Here is a 27045-nt window from a genome sequence, read left to right as displayed (position 1 = left end):
GTAAATATGATCCATATGTGCACTGTGTACCGCTTGTGTGGCTCCTCCATTAGACACTGTTTTCTTCCCTGGCCTGGTGCAATATGGTATGTTACAGTATTATACATGGCTTGATGATATCTTTATCATGGATTCTGTACGAAAAATATAATTAATTTATAATCAGACCCATGAAACACAGATCCACAATACAGCTATATTTATCAAGGGAATCAGATGTGAGACTTGACTCTACCTGAGGGCCACACATCAAATCAGGCATTTGGAGGAAAGGATGCCACACATCATTAAATCTCCATTATAGTCTATTGAGGATACTAATACAGCCCATATCTCACATTGACTACAATAAAGGATAACAATGCATGTGGGGCCACCTCTCTCCTATAAAACAGATTACACAGAATCCCTGATTTATGGATTGGTGTGAGTCCCATGAGCTGGACACCCTTCCAATCAAACATCTATGAAATAATATGCCATAATTGTGTAAAAAGGAAAGCCACTTTAGCATTGGCTTTGAATACTCTCTGAGACCACATGTGACTCTTGAGTCACATACACGTTTTAAAAATTAAAGTGGTTTTGCCAACTAGACATCTCTATCCGTATACAACAAGGGTCTTATTACATAAAATAGTAAAATAGCAAACTTTTTTTTATATTCTGAATCATTACTATGAATTCCCCTGCTGCAACTGGCCACCACAGTCACATACTGTGTGATTACTACATACCATTACATAAACTTTCTAACAAGTAGCATTGTGGTACATAGTAGACCGATAATGGGGGAATGGGAGAGAACCTTAAGGATCCATTCACACGTCCGCAATTTCGTTCCGCATTTTGCGGAACGGAATTGCGAACCCATTCATTTCTATGGGGGCGCATGATGTGCGGCCTGGATCTGGAATTGTGGACCCGCACTTCCGGGTCCGCAATTCCGATCACTAAAAAAATAGAACATGTCCTATTCTTGTCCACAATTGTCCGTGTATCCGCCGAATCCGTGGATCCGCAAAACACACACAGACGTGTGAATGGACCCTAAGTTGACAGAATGGGTCATTATTTTATTGTTTTATGCCCATTTTCTTCACAGTCTGATTCTTTAAATAAGTATTCTCATCTTAGACAGTTATGGCATATCCCACTGCTAGGATCCATACCTATGTCTAGAATGGGGCTCTTCCAATCCCATCCGTCAACACCCCAGCTTGCCTGGAGCTGTTTCTGTAACTCCCATAGACATGAATAGGAGTCAGGGGAATGGTGTATCACAGTGAGTTTGGCTGTTTCCCTAAACTTGGCCACATCTCGCAGCCTGGTTGCAGCATTCAGTAAAATGGGTGCACATGTGGGAGGGACCCTAGATTTGTGGCATGCCCATTTAAAATGCAAAACTGAACAGTTTTGCTTCAACTTAACGTTATTAACAAGTCTTGTATTTGCAGGCATCTTCATGTGCATTTCCTTGCTGTCCATTGTGTATGGGGCATTACGGTGTAACATCTTGGCCATTAAGATCAAGTATGACGACTATGATATAAGCATTAGACCGACCGCCTATCTATGCATATTCCTGTGGAGGAGCTTTGAGATTGCCAGCAGAATCATTATACTGGTTCTTTTCAGCTCGGTGCTTCAGATATGGACCCTGCCTCTGATCCTATCAAACTTCCTTGTGTTTTTCTTTTATCCATGGATTCTTTTTTGGCAGAGTAAATCTCCTTTTCCTGAAAACATAGAAAAAGCATTGTCAGGGTTTGGTACTACCATAGTAATCTGCTTCCTTACCTTTCTTTATGCTGGCATCAACATATTTTGTTGGTCTGCCGTTCAACTCAAGCTAAATGATCCGGATTTAATCAACAAATCTCAAAACTGGTACCGCATGGCGGTATACTATATGGTAAGATTTATTGAAAACGCTGCCCTCTTGTTGCTGTGGTATGTATACAGATCCGATGTCTACATGTATGTATGCACCCCACTGCTCGTACTGCAGCTGCTGATTGCTTATTGTATGGCAGTGCTGTTCATGCTTGTATTCTATCAGTTTTGCCATCCTTGCAAGAAACTTTTCTCTTCCAGCATTTCACAAGGACTCCTGTCTTGCTTCAAATTCTTGTGCTACCTCTGCATACCATCAAAAGCCCCAAACAAAGGGGATAAATTCGGGGCCAAATTATCAAACAGTTCTGACATCAGTGAGCACATGAAGGCTGTGGATTCCCAGATTGACAATGCACACCAGGATGTATCTGCCAGTGCATAAAAGTGGAGCTGATTGAGATGAACCTTGCTACCACATATAGGACTGTTGTATGTGATCGGCCAGCTACCAAGCATGTAAAGTACTTATACAACTTTATACAATTAAGCGCATATTAAAGGCATCATGTGGCTTTGGGGTGATGGATAATAAGATGACGAAAAGATGCAAAACTACTGAAAAACTGTATTATGAAATATAGTACTCTATTAATATAGTACTATATACTATATAAATAAAATAATGATTCCAGAGTAAGGAAGTGTTCACAAATCATTTTTATTGATCAGCCTTGTTCTGTGATTATAGAACTTCATTTGATTCAAAGAAGTTCCACATGAAAACGAGAACTGTCCGCTTTTTGAAAAAAATACGTCACTTATCTCTGTATCTGACATCAGCATGTGAGGTGTATATAGATATTATTTATTTATTTATTTACAATATTTATCAATTAAAAGTTTTTTTTTATGTGTATTGCACAAATGTAACCAGGATTTTTATATTTGTCATTTTTATTTTCAGGAATAAATTATTATTATTTATAGTTACATGTATCATTAATTTCTTAATAATATGAACGACGCAATATATTTCAATGCGTTACCCTATGGTGCATAGTCTTGGTAATGGGATGTTATATGATGTTATATGGCATAAACTAGCTAGGGTATGACCCCATGGCTGCAAGCCCCGCCCATCCATGGCAGTCAATGGTCACATGATTTTACCCTATTGTGTGGTTATTGGCTCCTTCTGGTGGGCATGAATTAGCCCCATGTGACCTGCCGCACAGTCGGCCCACACTCTAAGAGTAAAGTTCATGATGATGCAGTAAGATGCTTTCCTAGAATGCATCAGAATTGTTGTTGATGCAGTACTTTCATGCCTTGAGGCACATTTGCCATGTGTCTGCACTGTGACTGTATGGAAGTGTTTTGAAGTGTGTCATTCATGTGTGGTACACATCTGTGGCAAATACTGAATGTGTTCACACACTGGGAATGCACCAAAATAGTGCAGGATGGGGGAAATAAAATATTAAGACCCGCATTTCATACATTAGTCTTAAAGACGCACTCCAGGTTTTTTATTTATTTATTTTACATATATTACTAAAGGGCCCTTTACATGAGCCAAGAATCCATCAGATAATTGCTAAAGAGCATTAATAGGAACACTCGTTACCAATTATCTGGTGGTGTAAAGATGCCGCTGATTACCCAGTGAATGTGCAAAATGCTAGTTCATCTGGTAATTGGATTGTTTGTGTAGGCAAAGATTGCCAGCTGCAGATTGATTCAGCCAGTCAACTACAGAATGACGTCATCACCAATCATATCCCTCCTGGCAGCTCTCAGGCCTCTCCCCTCCCCACTCTCTATCTTCCTCTGTATATACCTGTGTTCTATTGAACATATAAAGTCTCCCCTGTCTAAAGGACCAGGAGTGCACATATATAATTGGTAAGTGTATAAAGTGATTAGCTGACGTTATATAAACCTCCTGACTCACATTGCTTGTCTGTACTATCTGTATGTGCCGACTCTCCAGTGTATTTCTATGGGATGTAGCTTCACACTGGTCTCCCTACCTCCTGTATGTAAGAGTTGACAGGAGAGAGAGAGAAGCAGAGAGGAGAGACAGGCTCAAGCTGCATGACATAGGAGAACATGGAGACCCTGCAGTGTGAAGGGACAGCAGCTGTGTCACTAAATTTCATGGCTGCCCTCAGAGGACACAGAGCAGTGCAGTGTGGTGATACTCCACCCTCTCTGTCGCTGCAAAGCCACGCCTGATGTAGGATTCATTAGAAAAGCCATAGCTGAAAGGAGAAGGAATCAAAATGGCTGACAACCCATAAATTACACATTGAATGAAACAGGTATACACAGGGCATACACAAGAGCCTCTGTCTTATTCTTTAATAATGACCTTTCCTGCACTATATAAGCAAAGAAAAACAATCTTGGAGTGCTTCTTTAAAGGGCTAATCCAGTTACACGAACTTGAAGTTATGTAGTAATATATTGCAATATAATAAAGTCCTCAGTATAGTGTTATGAAAAGTTTTGCACTGTTCTCTCACAAAAAATGAGTCTTGCAGGTTAGCCAGCTGAATGTTTTCCGTCTGTTTCACTAGGTTATGACATGTAGGCTCTTGTATTGCTCTACTTGAGCATGAGTTGTTTGCTTCTCTTCTGCTTGAGGAGATTCTGAGAAGCGTCAATAGACTCTGCTGATGACCAGTGAACGAGCAGAGTGCACACAAACACACATAACTGTGCTGCGGGGGATTATGGGTACTGTAGTATGAGGAACTGACTTCTTGTCCCATGAAAATTTGGACTAGCACATTCATAGTCACAGGTGCATATCCATAAAGCAAGTATACAGAGAACTAATAAAAGCATGGCTGCATAACATTTCACATGAGTGGCAGTTCTGTTAGTTTTAGGTACCCATCTGCGGAAGCCACCTTGACGCCTGGTAGATGGGCCCGACACACGTTTGATCAAAAATGTGCGCAAAGAGCTTCTATTTTTTCATTTATAGTAGGTATAATACCACTTTAATTTAAAATGATCCCCATTTCTCAGTTCTATTGTTTGCATGTGAAATGTTGTGCAGCCATGCTTTTATTAGTTCTTGTCCCATAAGGCATCTGCACTGCCATGGTAGTGTGCACTGGACCTGGATCACAGCGGGAGATGACAGGGAGAATCAAAAAGTACCATAGACCTGCTGATAAGTGCAATCAGGATTTAACACTTGACTCTTCTTTGAAATATGTTCAGTATATGAAATATTTCTTTAAGGTGAAATCTGCTTCAGTAAGAGATATCTCAGAATAAATGTAGCACATTTTTGGGAGATCCATGTGCCACAAACTGAAATCTACACCAGCTATCAGCTGGAAATTCGAGAAATTTATGGTACATGTGTTAGGCCTCACCACAAATGTATTCCTTTTTTTAAATGGTAAAATTCCTTTTATCCAGCATTAATGGATCTGGATAGCTGCCCAATTATCTGGATTATCAGGCATTGAAAAATATAAAAAAAATCACTATCAACAGTTGACAACCTATAGGGCTCATGCACGCAACAGAACACAACCGATATTGCAGTGCATTACCTATAGGCTTCTTGCACTACCATACATCAAATCTAACTTTGAGTGTTAAAATACCTTCCCATTTGGGCCCATTCACGCATTTAGGATTTGATGATGATTTTGTTGAGGATTCCAAAATCCTCATGAAATCTGGTAACAATCCACATTCACTGGCAAGTGATGCTCTTTTTGTAACCCCGTTCACATCAGCTGACAAAAATCTGCACAGAAAAAAGTGAGAATAGATTAGTCCCACATGGATTAACCCCATTGAAATCACAGCACTTCAATTGCACATCCATGGGAGAAATCTGAATGTTGGATTTCTGTATTCACACCAGTGTGAGACACCATCGACAGCTGAGCTGGCAAAGATACATCCTCCATATTTTTAACATCTTGGAAGTGTTAAAGTCGATGATAGTCTCATACAGGTTAAAATGACTAGTGGGAGAAAAAGATAAGCCCTTGGCTAAAACATCAATTTGTGCCTGGGTTAAGATCTTGCACAAAATATTTTATCAGCGTTTTGCGTGTGCAATTGATCCTGAGCCAGGGTAGAACAAAATTCTGGGTCAGTGGATTCCAAAGCAGAGTCTGAAGAATCCGGCTCTGTGGAACTGCCACCTTAGGTTCACATTAACCTGCGATACCTCTTCCAGTGCGTTTCTGGATCTTACCCTAACGGGGGACACAGAAAAGGCAATGGTATTTACTACCATAGGGAAGATACTACGGCTAACACCACCCTGCTAGCCATGTCTTGCCATCCTCCTCATGTTATCAATAATATTCCTACTGGGGAATTTATTAGGGCTAAAGAGTGATACCCTTTATTTAAAAGAGGCACAAATAGTGGCAAGGAGATTGTCTTCCTGCAAATATCCTTCATGGATGTTGGATTGTTCAAAATCTGTTGCCCGATCCAAATCCAGAAGTGATCTTCTATACTCTCAAAAGAGAAAGCGCAATGGTGACACATCCACCAATTTTTGTCTGGAATATTCTCAAATATGTAATATTATAAGCAAGAACTTAGCTTTACTACAATTGGATGAACAATGGTCACATGTGATGGAAGATGGTATCAGATATGTGGCACGTAGTGGGCCCACTCTGGCTCAGCAGCTTAGTCCCAGTTTATTTGTGGAAAAACAAAAAACCCAACCTATGTGGCTGCAATATAAAGGTAATTATAAATGTGGGCATCGCATTTGTACATGCTGCCAATTTATGCAGGCAGGACAGGTGCTGCGATCAACAGCTGGACGTATTTTTCAAATGAAACAGTACATCAACTGCAACACCAGCTATGTAGTATATTGCATCACTTGCTCGGCCTCAAATTTACAATATGTGTGTTGTACCAGCAATGAGTTCAAGGCTCGCATTAGAAAACACTTGTCGGATATACCGCACTATAAAACAAGAAATGTTTCTGCGGCCAGTTTACACTTTGCGGTTGTACACAATGGTATCACTGACAACTTTTATGTACAGTGGGTAGATCGGGTCACTCCACCGATTCGTGGAGGTGATCACAAACGCAAGTTACTTAATCTGGAGTCTTTTTGGATCTTGCATTGTTAATACCATAAGTTTTATGTTTTCTTGTTTCTTGCTTTATACATTTTTTTTATTATGTTGTCTTTTTAATTGAACTATCCAAGAACTGCAGCTGTGCCTTTCTCTGCCACCTTGCCCCTTTGATTGACTATGGCCGGAATAAAGGCACCTGTGTTTTTGGAACACAACATTGTCATGATTAAGGGTCTTTGTGATTTGACCTGAAACACGTAGACGTGTGAATTACTGGATTTTAAGAGCATGAAGAAATAAAAGCTGTGTGGATTTTTTGGGGAAGCTGAACTCCCTCCTCTTTTTTCTTCACATATGATTTAGTGTTGTGTTCCCAGCACCGCCCGTGCTTCCACTTCCAATTAATCCAGGTGAGCTCGGCTATTTCACTTCAGTTAGTTGGATTTCTGCTCCAGATACTCCAGTAAATATGTCATGATTTTTCATTTGCAAATCAGACACGTGGACATACCCTTATAGAGCCAAGACTACACTTTTAGATTGACAATAATATATACATGGCGGTACTATTTTACAAACATATGTAGTACCACTATACTACACAGATCTATAGTACTGATACATACACGCATACACTGATTATACACACATACACATTATACCCACATTGGACACATTACTCACTTCAAACAGCAGACTAACAACCAGTAATACTCACAGTTTTTGTAAGGAGCTTAAAGGGTTTCTGTCACCCCACAAAAGTCATTATTTTTTTTTTGGATAGTTACATTCCTTATAGCGCGATATAGGAGAATATAATCTTGTCACTTACTTTCATGCGGCCGTTTCTTTAGAAAACGAAGTTTTATAATATGTAAATCCGGTCTCTACCAGCAAGTAGGGCGTCTACTTGCTGGTAGCAGCTGCAGAAATCCGCCCCCTCGCCGTGTTGATTGACAGGGCCAGCCGTGATCTCCTCCTCCGGCCGGCCCTGTCAGTATTTCAAAAATCGCGCGCCTCTGTTCATTCGGCGCAGGCGCTCTGAGATGAGGAGGCTCGTCTCCTCAGAACTCCCTCAGTGCGCCTGCGCCGATGACATCACCGAAAGAGAAGACGTCATCGGCGCAGGCGCACTGAGGGAGTTCTGAGGAGACGAGCTTCCTCATCTCAGAGCGCCTGCGCAGATTCAACACGGGCGCGCGATTTTTGAAATGCCGACAGGGCTGGCCGGAGGAGGAGATCCCGGCTGGCCCTGTCAATCAACAAGAGGAGGGGGCGGATTTCTGCAGCAGCTACCAGCAAGTAGACGCCCTACTTGCTGGTAGAGACCGGATTTATATATTATAAAACTTCGTTTTCTAAAGAAACGGCCGCATGAAAGTAAGTGACAAGATTATATTCTCCTATATCGCGCTATAAGGAATCTAACTATCCCAAAAAAAAAAAAAGACTTTAAGCGCCAAACGTTGTGAAACGGCTGTATCATTTTGTGTTTCTTTGAATCTGCATGAATGCTGCAATAAAGTCAAACTACTGCTTTTGAAATGTAAATACAATTAATTTATCCAGAACACACACATACAGATGTACCATGGTGAGCACTCCAGCTCTTAACTCAAATTTCTTAACTCATCGCGTTATCTTGAGACAAAAGCCATTGAAAAGCATTTGAAGGTGTTTGCTTAGATTAGATAACACGACTCAGAAATCTCAGAAAACAAGAATGTTAACTCTACTCCATCCTGTATGTATGTATATATACAGTAGCAAGAAAAAGTATGTGAACCCTTTGGAATGATATGGATTTCTGCACAAATTGGTCATAAAATGTGATCTGATCTTTATCTAAGTCACAACAATAGACAATCACAGTCTGCTTAAACTAATAACACACAAAGAATTAAAGGTTACCATGTTTTTATTGAACACACCATGTAAACATTCACAGTGCAGGTGGAAAAAGTATGTGAACCCTTGGATTTAATAACTGGTTGAACCTCTTTTTGCAGATTGAACCAGGTTTGGACTGGCCCACCAGAGTAATGGAGGATTCTCCGGTGGGCCCAAGCTCTGACAGTAATGAACCTATAATAAAATAGGGCACTTAAGGTCCTTTATGCACAGAGGGTGGGTCCTCAGAATTATTTCTTCTGGTGGGCCCTAGGGACTTCAGTCTGATGCTGGATTGAACACACAACACTTGCACATTACACACACATACAGTACACATTACACACACATTACAGATACTTGGCCCTCCTGCAGAGTTGTCACATCTGAACAGTGGAGAAGGAGCTGTGGTGAGCGGAGCCTGTTTCATGTCTAAGCTGCTCACTGCCGCCCCCCCCCCCCTTTCTTCTGTCAGTCCTGACAGAGCTGCTTGGATCACTTTAGAGCAGTAAGAAGAAGTAAGGATACCTTCACACGCTGCATTTTTTGTGGCAGAAAATTCTGAGACTTAAAATCAGTTCCATTCACCTTAATGGGGCTTGTAGAAACCCATGCACTTGCTGCCCCATTCAAATTAATCAGCACAAAAGGGCAACAAGAAAGGGAGAGGCGCTCATAGGGTTATACTGTATGTGTAATTAAAAAGCAGTTACTTAGGATGATTAGGCTCACCTTGTGTGGTTGTGCAACCGTAGGCACAACCCTAGTGTACATGTTTTTTTTTTAGTGTTGGAGGTCGGTGCTGCCAGTGTCATCCAGTCCTCACTTGGGCGGTTGCTAACACCTGGGAGGAAGGTAACGGATTCGGGACAGATGGGACCCACGTAGAAGTCCACACCCTCAATGGAGACACTTTGTCGGCGCAACTGAACGACCGGGCAGATATGGATATGATTTGCTATTTATTTGAAGATGACAATGCGTTTTGGAGTTTACAGGGCTCCTTTTTCAAGTCTAAAAAACATATATGTAAATACATACACACTCTATCAAAAGGTATAATAAAACAATATATAGAGATATATTAAGAAAAGAAAGAATTAATATGAAGAATTAAAATTGAACAATAGAAAATGTCAATGTTAGTAAAAGAAGTTAAAATAAGTTTTTGTATATAAATATATATATACTAATTCATAGTGTAAAATTCATAATAAATACAGTGTCACGGAACCATGAACCAGACGTACAACAAGAGATGAGTGAAAATAAGAAGGCTTTATTGAAAATAAAGCTGTAAAGCAAAAGTCCAAACGGATGGTGAAACCGAAGCAGAGTCTTTGAGAGGCCAGAGGTCAGGAACCAGAAGGGTAGTCAGACGGAGCCAGGATCAGGAACCAGCAGGGTAGTCAGACGAAGCCAGGATCAGGAACCAGCAGGGTAGTCAGACGAAGCCAGGATCAGGAACCAGAAGCAGCAGCAGTCTTAGAAGCATGTGAACACAGGAGGACCAAGCAAGGAACTGAAGCCACAGACCTCCTATATATATGAGCTAGGCATCCAGCTCCTCCCAGTGGGAAGGAGGAGCCGCAGGGTGGAAGGCTACAAGAAACCCAGAAACCAAGATGGCCGCCAGCACATGTCAAACGAAGGAGAACAGCAAGAAGGTAAGACCATGACAGTACCTCCCCCTCAAGGGCCCCTCCTCCGCGGAGCAAAAAACGGTTTCTGAGGGAAGCGTGCGTGGAAGGCTCGGAGCAAGGCAGGAGCATGGACATCTGCGGAGGGAACCCAGGAACGCTCCTCTGGACCATAACCACGCCAATGGACCAAAAACTGCACCCGACCGCGGACCAGGCGTGAGTCCAGGATATTGCTCACCTCATACTCCTCACGATTGCCCACTCGGACCGGACGAGGCCGAGGAACCGAGGAAGTGAAACGATTACACACCAGTGGCTTCAACAGGGAGACATGAAACACGTTAGAGATCCGCATGCCAGGAGGAAGCGCAAGGGCATAGGCTACCGGGTTTACCCTGCGAAGCACTCGGAAGGGACCAACAAAGCGAGGCGCCAGCTTGGGAGTGGGCACTCGAAGGTTGAGGTTGCGGGTGGACAACTATACATGGTCTCCGACCTGGTAGGAAGGAGCAGGCACTCGTCTGCGATCAGCCTGGAGTCTCTGGCGCTGCGCAGAGGCCTCAAGGGACTTCTGGATCTGTACCCAAGAAGCACGTAGGACGGAAAGGTGATCCTCCACAGCCGGAATATCCTGGGGAGAGAATACCTCCGGTAACACGGCAGGTTGGAACCCATAATTGGCCATGAAGGGAGACGTCCCAGAGGAAGAGTTCACCGCCGTGTTCCTGGCAAACTCAGCCCAAGGCAGGAGGTCAACCCAATTGTCTTGGTGATCGGAGACATAGCAACGAAGGAATTGCTCCAAGGCCTGATTGGATCGTTCTGCGGCCCCATTGGACTGAGGGTGGTAGGCCGAGGAGAAGGAGAGATGAATCCCCAACTGGGAGCAAAAGGCGCGCCAGAACCTGGACACAAACTGACTCCCCCGATCCGACACAATCTCCTTGGGCAAACCGTGCAACCGGAAGACCTCCCTGGCAAAAATCGTGGCCAACTCTTGTGCAGAGGGTAACTTCTTGAGAGGAACACAGTGGCACATTTTGGAAAACCGATCCACAATCATGAGAATGACCGTATGGCCTCGGGATGCAGGGAGGTCCACAATGAAATCCATCCCCAGGTGTGACCATGGGTGTTCCCCGGTGGCTATGGGTTGCAGAAGGCCCAACGGAAGGTGCCGAGGGGACTTACTCTGGGCACAAACGGAGCATGCCGCTACATATGCGGCGATGTCGGAACGTAGGGAAGGCCACCAGAACAGACGTGAAACAGCCCAGGACAGCTGATTCTTTCCAGGATGCCCCGCGGTCTTGGAGTTATGGTAGGTTCGCAACAACCGAGTGCGCAACTCCTCAGGCACAAAACATCTGCCGTTGGGTCTCCCAGAGGGAGCACCAGATTGAGCCGCCAAAATCTGCTCACCCAGGGGAGAGGTCAGGCTGGTGCGAATGGCGGCCAGGATCTGATTCGGAGGTATGACCCTGGACAGCTCGGAGTACTGCCGTGATAAGGCATCCGCCCTGATGTTCTTGGAACCGGGTAGGTAGGAGACCACGTAATTAAAACGTGACAAGAACAGAGCCCATCTGGCCTGACGTGGTGTCAATCTCTTGGCCTCCGAAAGGTAGGTCAGATTCTTATGGTCCGTCAGGATGAGAACCGGAACCACCGAACCCTCGAGCAAGTGCCTCCATTCTTTAAGGGCCTGCACGATGGCCAATAACTCCCTGTCACCAATCTGATAGTTGCACTCCGCGGAAGACAGTTTCCGGGAGTAAAACCCACAAGGAAGCAGAGGACCCTCTGGTGTTCTACGCTGAGACAGAAGGGCGCCTACTCCCGTCTCAGACGCGTCCACCTCGAGGACAAAGGGCAACCCAGGGTTGGGATGCGACAGAATCGGAGCCGACACAAAAGCGGACTTTAGGGCCTCAAAAGCTCGGATAGCCTCGAGCGGCCAGACCTGGGAATTACTGCCCTTCCTGGTCAGATCCGTGAGAGGCTTGGCCAGCCTGGAAAAGTCCCTGATGAACTTCCGATAATAATTGGCGAAGCCCAAAAAGCGCTGCAGGGAACGAAGACCACTGGGCTGGGGCCACTGTAAGACAGCCGAAACCTTCTCAGGATCCATGGAGAACCCCTCAGCGGAAATGATGTAACCTAAGAAGGTTACCTGGGATCGGTGAAATTCGCATTTCTCAAGCTTACCGAACAGCTTGTTCTCTCGTAACCGTTGCAACACTCGTCTGACATCCAGAATGTGGGCCTCCATGGATTCAGAATATACCAAGATGTCATCCAAATAGACCACCACACACTGCTGCAACAGGTCACGGAAAACATCGTTGATGAATTCCTGAAAGACTGCGGGCGCATTGCACAACCCAAAGGGCATAACCAAGGATTCATAATGACCGGTCCTGGTGTTAAACGCGGTCTTCCACTCATCGCCCGCCTTGATCCTTACCAGGTTATATGCCGCCCTCAGGTCGAGTTTGGTAAAGACCGTGGCCCCTTTAAGGCGATCGAACAGCTCGGAAATCAAGGGTATCGGGTAAGCGTTCTTGATCGTAATGCGATTGAGACCCCTGTAATCGATGCAAGGCCTCAACTCACCGCCCTTCTTTTTCACAAAGAAAAATCCAGCCCCTGCCGGGGACGAGGATTTGCGAATGTGTCCGCGTGAAAGCGCCTCCCTCACGTACTCCTCCATGGCCTCATTCTCCGCTACCGACAGTGGATAGACTTTGCCACGAGGAGGAACGGCACCAGGTTGTAACTCTATGGCACAATCGTATGGGCGGTGCGGAGGTAGGGCAACCGCGCGCACCTTATCGAATACATCCCGGTACTCCTCGTATTCAGGAGGCAACAGAGAGTCCGAGGAAGTACACAGCAACTTGACAGACCCCTGGATGCAACTAGCCCCACACTGCGGTGACCACGAGAGGATCTCGGCCGATCTCCAATCGAAAGTCGGATTATGCTTCTGGAGCCAGGGGTACCCCAAGACCACCGAGTAGTGTGGAGACGAAATAACCTGGAGGCAGACCGACTCTCTGTGAACGGCACCAATGGCTATCCCCACTGGAAGGGTCTCATGAGTCACGTGTGGCGGCAGAAGGGGTCTGCCGTCTATCGCCTCAAGAGCCAGTGGGGAACCTCGAGCCTGCAGAGGAATGGAATTGGCGACAGCGAACACACTATCAATGAACAAACCACCAGCACCAGAGTCCACCAACGCCTGGGTCGTCACCGAGCCCCCGACCCAGGAGAGGACAACAGTGATCAGTGGTTTGTCAACACGGGAAACCGGGGACGAGGAGACTCCACCCAAGATCTGCCCCCGACAGGATCTCAGGTACGAGCGTTTCCCGGACGGTTCGGACATGCCAACCGAAAATGCCCACCGAGACCACAGTACATGCATCGGCCCTCGCATCTCCGGAGTACCCTCTCCCCCTCGGACAGGCGAGCAAACCCCAGCTGCATGGGTTCACCCCCAGACAAGTCATCCCCAGGAGGCGTGGGAGGAGAGGGAGGCACGGGTGGGACAGCAAACGTAGGCGCCAATCTGTTAGAAGACCTCCGCAGACTCTCCTTAAAGGAAGGTCTCTCCCTGAGTCTGGTGTCAATCAAAATCAGGAAAGAAATAAGAGACTCGAGCTCCACTGGTAGGTCCTTAGCTGCAACCTCATCCTTCAAGGCATCCGAAAGACTATGAGAGAAAGCAGCGACCAGAGCCTCATTATTCCAGCCCACCTCTGCTGCCAGGGTACGAAACTCAATGGCGTATTCAGCTACGGATCGTGAACCCTGTCTGATGGACATAAGGAGCTTCGCAGCAGAGGCAGCACGAGCCGGCACATTGAATACCTTCCGAAGAGAAGCAACAAAACCGGAAAACTCGGCAACCACCGGATTGTTGTTCTCCCATAAAGGGCTGGCCCAGGCCAAGGCCTTGTCCGAGAGCAGCGAGATCAAGAAGCCCACCTTTGATCTCTCAGTAGGAAAGGCATGTGGCAGCAACTCGAAATAAATGCCCACCTGGTTAAGGAAACCTCGGCACTGAGTTGGCTCTCCCCCAAAGCGCTGTGGAAGAGGGGCAGAACCGGTCATACCCCGAAACACCGCAGGCGCAACAACAGGTGTCGGGGTAGACTCTGACGCAACAACCGGAGCGGCAGTAGGAGCGACAACCGATCCATCGGCAACGGGAGCGAAATGAGCCGTGCGTTCAAGCAGGGTTTGCAACGCCACAGCGAACCGACCCAACAGGTGATCCTGCTGATCAAGTCTGGCAACCAGCATGGGTAGCGAGGATGGCCCTGTACCGTCAGAATTCATGGCTTGGTCCTAATGTCACGGAACCATGAACCAGACGTACAACAAGAGATGAGTGAAAATAAGAAGGCTTTATTGAAAATAAAGCTGTAAAGCAAAAGTCCAAATGGATGGTGAAACCGAAGCAGAGTCTTTGAGAGGCCAGAGGTCAGGAACCAGAAGGGTAGTCAGACGGAGCCAGGATCAGGAACCAGCAGGGTAGTCAGACGAAGCCAGGATCAGGAACCAGCAGGGTAGTCAGACGAAGCCAGGATCAGGAACCAGAAGCAGCAGCAGTCTTAGAAGCATGTGAACACAGGAGGACCAAGCAAGGAACTGAAACCACAGACCTCCTATATATATGAGCTAGGCATCCAGCTCCTCCCAGTGGGAAGGAGGAGCCGCAGGGTGGAAGGCTACAAGAAACCCAGAAACCAAGATGGCCGCCAGCACATGTCAAACGAAGGAGAACAGCAAGAAGGTAAGACCATGACATACAGATACACATACGGTAAATACATATAAACACCAGTAAAAATTGTATTTCCGTGTATATATGAAATATTTGGCGACTTCTTATTATCCTCTTTTATATACCGTCTATATATATTTTTTTACTATCTATTTTTTCTTATTATTATTTATTATTATTTATTTGAGAATTATTTGTATTGCATATAATAACCTAACATAATATAATTAATGTGTGTGAAACGCATGGATCATTGGTGTGTATGTAAGTGTAAATAAATAAATAAATTAATTAATAAACAAGTAGGTAGGTAGGTGAGAAGATCATGATATAACTTCATATACCATCCTGGATAAACATTTGGGGGGAACGGTGCTCAAGTTCAGAAATACACAATTAAAATTGGTTAGTTAGAGTAAGACTGCGCTCAGATCAGTGAGGGAAATCTAATGGCTGGCGACTCCCTATGTGGGGGGAAGCAAGGGGGAAAGGATTGAAATAGGTAGGTCCAAAAAGGACAATGTAAAATGACAAGGGAGAAGGAGGAATTGCTATTGAGTTAGTGTGGTGGAATTTGGTGATGGGAACTCGATATGGTGGCTTATAATGAAACAGAAAACAACAGGGAACATTGCGCTGAGGGCAGAGGAACAGGACATGATGTAATGCAGGGATGTTTCAAACTGCGGCCCCCCAGCCGCCGCAAAAACACAGCCCCAGCACGTCCGGACTACACTAAACATCCTACAGTGGTGTATGATGGAAGCCGCAGCTCCACAACAGCCGGAGGGCCGCAAGCCGAGTACCCCCGATATAGAGGATGGTGTCTGATTTAAGATATGATTATGATACAAAATAGCAAAACAAAGATACAAGTGGGAATTCCGGATGAAGAAGAGCATTTTGATGTAGTAGTGTAGGAAAGGAAGTCAGGGCAGTAAAGCGCTGCGACGTGCTCAGAGAAGAAGGAGCGGCAACTGGTGGAGAGATCTATTATTGGAGAAAGCAATAAAGTGATGCGCTGGGGGCAATTTATAAGCAGAGGGGGCCATAAATAGAAGTATATGATAGTGACAGGTTAATAGTGAAACAAACAGCAGGGGAATTAGACGTAATAAAACTGATATGGGGGTGGAAAATACCTGAGGTGTCGATGGCCAGCGGTTGCAGATGCTGGACTGCTTCCTGTGCTGCTAGGTTCGGACAGCGTACAGGAGGGAAGCGCACAAATTTAAAGAATAGTGTTGGGGAGGAGACAGCTGTTGTTTGATGGTTGGGAGGAACGGAGAATGGAGTTGTAGTAATAGGTTGAAAGGTGTAGGGGGAGACAGAGGAATGCATGGAGTAGACTGACTAAACCTGATGAATGAATGATAGGCTGATGAAATAGCAGAAAGATTATAAACTAAGTGTAAATGATATTTATGCAAAAGGAAATGGGGGAGGAGGACAAATGAAATGACCTAGATACCCTAGATGGCAGTAAAATTAAATGATGGTAAAAGAAAAATGGAGAAAAAAGCAAAACAAAAAAACTATAAAAAAAAGTGGGAATACATGGACAAATGAATATGTAAATGGATGATAGATGAGAGCAAAGGGAGGGGGGGGGAGAACAGATCAATTATGTACTGTTATGTAAAGGGGAAAGGAATGAGTGGAGGTGGTCGTGGCTGAAAATCTTAATGATGTGGGGGGAAATATTAGAAGGAGTTACTTTCCAAAGCTTCATTCAGGCCGTGTGGTTGCAAAGTCTGCATTTTAAAAATCCAGAACATCTCCTTCTTCCTGAGACATTGAAAACGGTTGGAGATGGTACCTGGTATATGGTCTATAGGCGTTATGGTGAACTGGGTGGGGTCTTTGTTATGGTATTGTAAGAAGTGTCTAGAGACCCCATGCTTGGTGTAACCGTTAGTGACGTTCCAGCGATGTTTATTGATTCTTTCCCTCAGATTGCAAGTAGTGCGGCGAATATATTGGAGTCCGCAAGTACATTCTAATAAATAAATGACATATGAGGTGGAACAGTTTATGAAAGTCTTTATGTTGAAACATTCGCCTGTAACGTTGCTACTGAAATGGAGCTTGTGTGATGTTATATTCAGGCAACATTTACATAGTCCGTGGCCACATTTGTAGCTACCATGTAGGTTAGGAAAAAAGGTGGTTACTGGAGCGCTTTTTTTCTTCCTACGTAATTGGCTGGGGGCTAAAAAAAGTATTCAGTGTTTATGCTCTTCTAAAAGTTAGTTGTGATTTGTTGTGTACAGGTTGGCGAAACTTGGCGCGAAACACGTGCCCATTGCAGTACTTTTTATTTGTCGATATGTTTTTTTTTCTCAAAGGTAAAGATATTATGGTTCAGTATGAAATTGATTGCTTCTAAAATGAATGAGCCTTGTGCGGTGGGCATAGTGTCGTCAGTTGATAATGTCGTACAGCTTCTATACCTGCAACATGTGGAATGTTGGAGTAGAGGGCCGAAACGTCTAAAGTAACCCAACTGTACGAGCTCTGCCAATTGATTTCTTTCAGTGAGGAAATGAGGCTTGGTGAATATTTCAGGTAAGATGGTAGCTCTATGACATATCCACATAGTGGGACAAATTGCACGTGAGTGATGATATACCAGAAACGATTGGTCTTCCCGGAGGGGTCTGAGCATATGATATGGGGGTCTGAGCATCGATACGGGGGCCTGAGCATTTCATATAGGGGTCTGAGCATCTGATATGGGGGTCTGAGCATATGATATGGGGGCCTGAGCATCTGATATGGGTGCCTGAGCATCTAATATGGGTGCCTGAGCATCTGATATGAGGATTTGATATGGGGGGTCGGAGAACCTGATCTGGTCTTTAACAGTAGGGCTGGAGGGAAGGGGTTAGATTGAGAATTTCAATTTTTGCCTCTGGCAGCAGAAAGGCTAGGTACACCCCTGCCCCTTGCCAGAAAGCACTGAGTGAAGTTGGGGTGGGGGTGGGGGGGCACATTCTTTGCACAGGGGCTCTCTCCTGTCTAGGTCATCAATATTAAAATGCTGGAAAACCTCTTTAAATTGAAATTGAACATGCCTGATGTATATAGAGCAGCGGCATATTTGGAAGATGATAAAATCTGTAGAAATAACACAAGATGGAGCTGAAACACACAGAAATGAAACAAGGCACATCTTCTGATCTTCTGAGGATCTTCCTCATTTAATGTATACAATATGTTATAGGCAATGTGTGAAATATAAAGGTACTGTATTGTCATATTATGTATTAAGGTTGTTTCATTCTAACCTTATATTACCTTGGAATTCTATAGAATGCCAAGTTATTCCATGGAAGTATAAAATTTGGCAAGGTATAACATAATAGGGTTACGGTAATCCTAATAATAATAATATGGGTAGATTTAGGTTTGATCCCTAAAGTAAGATTTAGAGTTAATGCCTCATGTTATCCCTAATAATGATAGCGTTAGGGTTGTGAAATCTGAATTTTATTTCAAGACACGGAGGCTCCTATTGCTTAACCCTTTCTTTACTGTCCACCAATAGCAGCAAAGAAAAACATGACATAAAGGAAAGAAACCATGGCAACCAGTCCCTCCCCATCTTGTGCCAGTATAATAGACCCCACATCCTTAAGTTCTCCCTCTTTCTTTGCTGCTGCCACCAAGATAAGTGCACTCCATAACAGTTATTTTCCTTGTTGTACCTATTTCAGTGTTTTGTACTTGATTGGTGGTTTTGGTTATTAGGTTTTTTCTTCCCTCACAGGTGTCGCCGATAGTTATATATATATATATATATATATATATACTTATTAGCTGGTTAATTCGGCGTATATTTGTATTTTTTCTCCCCTGTCGCCATCGCTCCCACACCAGACTGGTGTGGTTTCTTCCTTCTGGTGTCTTTTATCCACTTTCCCCCCCCTTTTTCCTTGTCCCCCCCCCCCCCCTCTTTCCTATCTCCTCTCTTTCTGCGTCCGTCCGCCATTGCTGTTACCTACTCTTCCCTTGGCCCCGCCTCCTCGTTCTCCATCTCCCTTCTTCTCCGTGCGCTCTCCGGCCGCTCTGGTTCTGGCCCCGCCCCCTTCTGACGCACCCGTAGTCTCGCGAGACTTCGGGCTCCTCGCTCTTCATACCGGCTGGCAGTCACGGACGACATTGCTCCTGGTCTCTGGCCTCTGGTACCCTTTTGTTCTGTTTCCCACCCTTGGGCTAATATTACTGCCCCCTTTTCTGTCTACCTTGCTGCAGGAGGGATCCAGGGTCCGGTTGCTCTGCTGCCCTTATTAGTTTTTCTATAGATCTTTTAGGGATTCATTATGTCCAGACAAACGGTGCCCCTTAGCCCCCCTTCTCTTGGGGACCATGCATCTGGAGAAGCCCCAGGTACTCCTGGCCCCTTTCCCCCTGTGAGAGTGGATAATCCCCGGGAGGATGACTCCCAGGTCCTTGCGCTCCAGCGCTCTATGACTGACGCCATCATTGCGGCTATGGGATCTATGACCTCCACACTATCCCGGTCCATTTCTGAGGCCATTTTGGTCAAACCCTCTACCTCCAGAGTTCAGGTTCCCCATGCCACCCTTGACTCTGGGTCATCAGCTCCTGACCCGTCAGCCTCCAGAAACGATTTGAGCGGTGTGACTTTTGCCACCCATGATAGCGTGCCTATGTCGCGCAAAAGGGCCAGGCAGAAAGAGCGCGCCCGTGGAAATGTGCCTTTGCACAACCAGATACTGAGTCCGAGTCGGACTTCGGTTCAGATGAGGAGGCTCCGACCGACGCCATAGGCGACGCGGATGGGGACCTTGGGGACGTTCCAGTGGACCGATCCTTTTCAGCCCCTTCGGCCAGCGGCTCCCTAGCTGAGGCCACCACTGCCTCTGCGGCCGCCCTTATAGACCCGGTGGGTGAACCCCTCTTTGACCCAGATGCCCTCCATCATCCCAGATCGGCGGAGTGGCTCCCGATAGACCATGTGGCTAAGTACTTAGAGGCCCGTGTGCGCTGCCCCCTTAGTAAGGTGGCCCGTAATAAGCTACGGGCGGAATGCCCGAGACCCCTGGTACCTAACAAGGTCTGTGAGACCCCAGTGGTGGACCCTAAAATGGCACAATTTTTGGCCAAATCAGGTTAGAATCCTCGCAAGGGGCTAGAATCAGCCTTAAAAGCCTGCCAGGACAAACTATTGGATGTATTTGGCCCTTTGGCCCAAATTTTCGAGCTGGCGGAATCTGCTAGAGCTGAGGACAGGCAGGTGGACCCGGAGGAACTCCGGGGCTGGGTTCAACGCGCCATTTGTATTACCGGGAATGTTAACACTTCCCTTTCTATTGAGAGGCGCAAGGCCATCCTTTTTAAAATTGAACCCAAATTGGCCAACCTTGCCCTTACAGAGGCGGGCAGGGAGGCACAAGGTTTGCTCTTCGGTGATTTTTTTTATCAAGGATATGGGCCGTTTTGTGGGCGCCTTTACGGCATTAGACAAGGCCCAGTCCTCCATGAAGAGGGTGTTTCAGAATAAGGTTTCTACCAGGGCCGGCAGTTCCTCCTTCTCTCAGAGGTCCTTTGCTCAGAGGAACCCTTACCCGGAGGCGAGGCAATATTATTCTTCCCCACTCGTGGCGGATCGGGGCGTTTCAGAGGCTATAGAGGTTCCACGGGATCAAGACGTCCTTATGGTAAGTCCAACACCTCCTCTGCATTTTTCGGTTATTTGTGTAGGGGGGAGACTCCGTCTTTTTTCTCATGCTTGGTACAGCATCACCTCGGTTCCACATAGAGCTGGTAGACGACCCTCCTTTCTTTCCCTCACGGCATGTCCAGGTCCGCTCCAAACAGGGGCAAGCTTTGGTGGATCAGGAGCTGTCGGACCTCTACCGGAAAGGGGCGGTGGAACGGGCCCCGGACGGACATTCAGGAGTTGTCAGCAGCATTTTCCTAGTGGAAAAGAAAGGAGGGCATATGCGCCCGGTAATCAATCTCCGGGCTTTGAATGCGTTCGTAAGGTACCGCCACTTCAAAATGGAGGGGATTTACATCCTCAGAGATCTTCTTCTGCAACAAGATTGGATGGGGAAGCTCGACCTCAAAGATGCGAATCTGACGGTTCCGGTGTCAGAGTCTTCAGGAGACCTTCTGCGTTTCCTCTGGAAAGGGGACATTTGGCGTTTTACATGTCTCCCCTTTGGTCTCTCTTCAGCTCCCTGGTGCTTCACCAAATGAATGTGTCCAGCTTGGCTTGGCTGCACAGTCGAGGAGTACGTCCAATAATCTACCTAGACGACATCCTCATCATGGCTCAGGACCGTTCCATCCTTCTCAGTCATCTAGATTTGACGATGAATCTCCTGTCCCGTCTGGGTTTTCTTCTCAACAGAGAGAAATCTGTGCTGGTACCATCTCGCAGCATTGAATTTCTGGGCTTCACGGTGGATTCGACCACGTCCACGCTACGCCTCCCTCGGGAGCAGATCCATTCCATCCGCAAGGAGATCCTCAGGCCCGGATTATCGGCCTCCTGGCCTCCTCTATTCAGGCAGTCTTCCCAGGCCTGCTACATTACCGGCCTTGCAACGCTTGAAGATTGCCCACCTACACGGGGGGGCTTCATATGCAGATCTCACTGGATTTGGATACCAGAGACAAGTTATTATGGTGGATCCACAATCTCTCGGACTGGAACGGCAAGGCGATTTTTTCGGGCCACAAACGGACTTTAGCAGAAGTCTAATCAGCACCATGGACAGCCTCTGATCAGCACCATGGACAGCCGGACGCCTGTGAAGGTTGCCATGGTAACCATCACTCGCTGCCACAGCAGAGCAGTGGGTGATCGGGAGGGAGGGGGGCCCCCTCCCTCTCCTATCGGGGGCTGAAAAGGTACAGCAGCCCCCGATGAAAGAGGGAGCTCCCTCCCTCCTAACCTTTTCCATATAGCGGTCCCTACGGACTGCGGCATGGAAGGGGTTAAATGCATGGCATCTGTGCCAGCACTGATGTCAGGCGTTTCAAGCAGAGTGTCAGCAATGTGCTGACACTCTGCAAACCGCTCGGCTATCCTGAGAGAGGGGGCGGGCGGATGATCGCATGCCTGCCCGCCCCCCCAAGCACCGCCCGCCCTCCCTGCCGCACTCCCCGCACTCCCCCCCCCCCCCGCGCTCGCCGGCAGATAACAAAGAGGGTAGCGGGGGGGGGGGGGGGGTTAACATTAAAATAAAGGAACTGGGAGAAGACGCTCCAGTTCCATGGCGCCGACTCCGGATGGATGAAATCGCTCCAGTTCTCGCGAATCTCGCGAGAACTGTAGCGTCTTCTCCCTGGCTAAGAGCGGAACGCGCTGATTGGATGTGCTCCATGCCAGGGAGAAGAATGACACGCCCGGGAGAACTTTTGAAGGCCCGCCCAGTTGAGCCGAACGGCTCATTAGCATAAAAGGCAGCAAATGTTTCGGGGGGCAGCGCGGACAAACGGGGGCACTGATTGAAAAATTAATGACTGAATAAGCAATACCGGGGGCATGTAAGTAAGGCTATATCTTTAGTTTAACTTTCATTTTCAGGTGAAAGGTCCTCTTTAAGGATGTCGGGGTTTATTATTCTGGCACAAGATGGGGAGGGACTGGTTGCCATGGTTTCTTTCCTTTATGTCATGTTTTTCTTTGCTGCTATTGGTGGACAGTAAAGAAAGGGTTAAGCAATACTCTCCTCCGTGTTTTTCATAAAATCATGACTTTACGTCATAGAATAGGAAAATCATGCAATTCTATGCCATGAATGGTGTTTCTGCAACCCCATTCACATGCATAAGACCATTTCCACACAGATTTCCAGCAGTGCAGCAGAAAACAATCTCCTACGGAAATAAGCAGCCTGGGCATGTTATTTAGGATGGAAAACTTGAAGATTAGCCCCCATTGAATGACAGTGGGGCTAAATTGATTTGCAAATGCAAAACAAACTGCAAATCAGAGGGACAGCAGAAATTATGTATAGAATTTTAAGCCCCTTCCCAACATCCACCATGCATGTACAGGAAAAATAACATTTGTGTCAGTTCAAATTTGTATGCTAATTGCTAACAAAAACCACAAGATGGGGCTAAAACACCCAGACATGAAACAAGACACAGCTTTCTCATCTTCTGAGGATCTTCTCTATTTAATAAATACATACAAGTCTTTTGCAGCCTCTACCACGTTTTCCTCCAGGATTGCCCTGTATTTAGCTCCATCCATCTTCCCATCAACTCTGACCAGCTTCCCTGTCTCTGCAGAAGGAAAGCATCCCACAGCATGATGCTGCCACCAACATGTTTCACGGTGGGGATGGTGTGTTCAGGGTGATGTGCAGTGTTCGTTTTCTGCCATATATAGCATTTTGTATTATCCCTGACCTGTCTGTTGTGTGTACATCTGTAGTTATACTGAGAATAAATTACACACAGGTGGACTCTATTTACTAATTAGGTGACTTTTGAAGGCACTTTGTCACACTGGATTTTATTTAGGGGTTTCTGAGTATAGGGGCTGAATACAAATACACGCCACACTTTTCAGATTTTTATTCATTAAACATTTTTAAAACTTTGTTTTGGTCTATCACATAAAATTCCAGTAGAATACATTTAGGTTTGTGGGTGTAACGTGAAAAAAATATGGAAAGTTGAATGCTATTTCAAGGAACTGTACATGTAGGAAAGGGACAGAGGCTCCCTGGCCTGGTCTTAGAGAGCTATCTTGACTAGCCACAGAAGTGAGGGTTGCACAGGAGAAGGAGGTTGCTGGGGAAGGGGGGTCCATTTAAAAATGTTCTGTGGGGCCCAGTCAGTTCTAGTTATGCCCTGATTGCTAGTACCAATCAACTCTACTTACAGTATCTAGGTAGTTAAATTCAAAAATAAATGCTGGCTTGGTTTCCAGTAGCAGCTTCCCAGCTAACTTTACCATCTCTTGACTGCTACTGTCCATGAGGTCCACAGAGCATGCTGTCTCTGCCATGAACTCTCAGTTCTTTCACTACATACTTAAAGTGATTCTGTCAGCTAGTTTGAGCCTATAGAGCTGAGGACATGTGCTGCTAGATCTCCACTAGCATGTCCACAATATACATTTACCATAGCTCTGAGTGCTTTTATATATGCAAAGGAGGCAAGTAAGGAGCCCAAGGGGCTGTTACTAACGTTTCAGGAGCCCAGCCCACTGTGAAGGAGCCCAGCACCACCCGCATTCTCCGAATCTCCTCCTTGCTCCCCTGATGTCACATAGTTGAAGCGCCGTAATCTTCCGCATGCCAGCTATTGCATGCACAGTTCGTTCCCTGAGGCTGATGTCAGCACAGGGAAGGAACACCGTTCCGGCACTCACATGCGGCATACTCGCGCATACAGCGCTTCAACCGGCAGGGTTCATCAAAAACGCTTCCATTACTGATAATACAAACATCTGCATCCGTTATGAAGGCTCAGAGATTGTCAGGTGGTGACCTTTCCTTGTTCCCTAGCTTTGGGGCCTAGTCTGGTGTTTTGTTGCTTTTGTTGTATTTGGTTTGCTTCCCTTCCCTTACCTACTGTGACAATAGGAAACTAGTAAAATCATCATAGATTCCAATGCAAGTGCATTGGAATCAATGATTATAACAATCAGATGTGATTGATTGTTATAGTTCCCTATGGGAACTATAAAAAGTGTAAAAAAAATAAAAATAGTTAAAAAAACATAAAAATTCAAATCACCCCCCATTTCCCAAAATAAAAATAAAACAACAAAAAAAAATAAAGAAATACACATCATAGGTGTTGCAATGTGCAAAAGTGCCAATAGTATAGAATAAAACATAAAAGTTTTAGGGGTAAAAATATGCCAACAAAAAAATAAAACAGATTTTTTTCCCACTTTTAAATTTTTTTATCACTATCAAAACGCATGAAAATCTATACATATGAGGTATCGCCGGATTCGTACTGACCTGTAGAATAAAAGTAACTGGTCAGTTTATAGCACATCAAACGTCGTAAATAAAAAACTCACAAAACTGTGGTGGAATTGCTTTTTTTCTTTTGCAATTTCACCCCATTTGGAATTTTTTTCCCGCTTCCCACTACATGATATGCAATATTAAATGGTGGCATTGGAAACTACAACTTGTCCCGCAAAAAACAAGCCCTCATATGGCTATTTGAACAGACAAATAAAAAGTTATAGCTCTGGGAAGGCAGGGAGCGCAAAACGAAAACGCAAAAAAAACAACCTCCGGGTCTTAAGGGGTTAACATACCCAAGACGGATCCGTCATGAACTCCATTGAAAGTCAATGCGGGATGGATCCATTTTCTATTGTGTCAGATTGTGTCAGAAAAAACTGATCCGTTCTCATTGACTTGTATTGTGGGTTATGATGGATCTCAATACCGGAAAATATTATCGCTAGTGTGAAAATAGCCTTAGACAGATAGTAATACATCATAAAATACTTATTAATTAACATTCATCATATGTCTACTTCATGTTGGCATAATTTTTGGTAATGTTATTTTATTTTTTGGGACATTGGAAGGTTTAGAATTTTAGAAGCAATTTTTTAAATTTTTAAGAAAATATCCAAAATCTACTTTTTTAAGGACCAGTTCAGTTCTGAAGTCACTTTGAGGAGCGCACATAATAGAAAACATGAATAAATTACCCCATTTTAGAAACTACACCCCTCAAAGTATTCAAAACTTGTTTTAGAAATGTTGTTAACTTTTTAAGTATTCCACAGGAATGAAAGCATAATGGAGGTAACAATTCAAAATTTCACTTTTTTTGCAGATTTTCCATTTTAATACATTTTTTCCTGTAACACATCAAGGGTTAACAACAAAACAAACCTCAATATTTATTACCCTGATTCTGCAGTTTGCAGAAACACCTCATATGTGGTCATTAACCACTGTATGGGCACACAACAGGGCTCAGAATACAAGGAGCGCCATATGGTTTTTGAAGGGCAGATTTTGCTGGAAGGGTCTTTAGGCGTCATGTTGCATTTCAAGATACCCTGGGGTACCTCTACAGTAAAACCCCCCAAAAAGTGACCACATTTTGTAAACTACACCACCTAAGAAATTTTTAAGGGGTATAGTGCGCACTTGACCCCACAGGTGTTTCATAGAATACTTGGCTGTGAAAATGAAAAAACTATTTTTTTTTTACAAGAAAATGGTGCGTTAGAATGTACCCAGTGGAAGGGAGTACAATGACAGCCGTGACTGCCGAGAGAGAGGAGATGCCGATGTACACGGGTTTGCCCTATGACTATGATTCTGCCTGTACCCTTGGCGCCACACCTGCAGTGTCACCAGCCTCTGAACTAGAGGTAGTGGCCCGGTGGCCCATGCAGCGAAGTCCACATCTTCATACAGGAATGAAAAAGTGAATATCAGGGAACTACCTTGACAATGACCTGAGAACTAGCCTGACGTTCAATCTGTTCACCGGCACAGTGGGTCCACAACTGCTGCCTGATTTAAGAAATGAGATCTGTTCAAGAAAATGATTACTCAGTAAATGAACAATTGCTCCAGTATACGGATATCATTTCTGCATGTCTGGACACCATGGATCCCTGTGTCCCAACTACATCTCCTTAAGCTGCAGCTCCTTAACATCAGCCACAGCCAGCCTCTCATTGCACCTGCCATTGCTACCTCGTTATGAGAAAGACCCCAAGACTTGCTTGCCATTGCTTTTGCTAAATCAGTGTACCATACACTTTAAAAATTTCCTGACTACATTCCGC

The 27045-nt window shown here is 45.3% G+C and overlaps 1 protein-coding gene across 1 annotated transcript in view; it reads left to right on the top strand.

The window, feature by feature from the left end:
* The window catches only part of XK (X-linked Kx blood group), a 37503-nt gene extending 35222 nt beyond the window's left edge, over positions 1–2281 (top strand). Inside the window, exon 3 of the mRNA XM_040422314.1 lies at positions 1458–2281. Coding sequence (XP_040278248.1) covers positions 1458–2281 — 824 coding nt within the window. The remainder of the gene's footprint in view (positions 1–1457) is intronic.
* The last annotated feature ends 24764 nt before the right edge of the window (positions 2282–27045 follow it).

Source organism: Bufo bufo, chromosome 3 (genome assembly GCF_905171765.1).
Source record: "Bufo bufo chromosome 3, aBufBuf1.1, whole genome shotgun sequence".
Taxonomy (NCBI): domain Eukaryota; kingdom Metazoa; phylum Chordata; class Amphibia; order Anura; family Bufonidae; genus Bufo; species Bufo bufo.
This window is presented reverse-complemented; position numbering and strand designations above follow the sequence as displayed.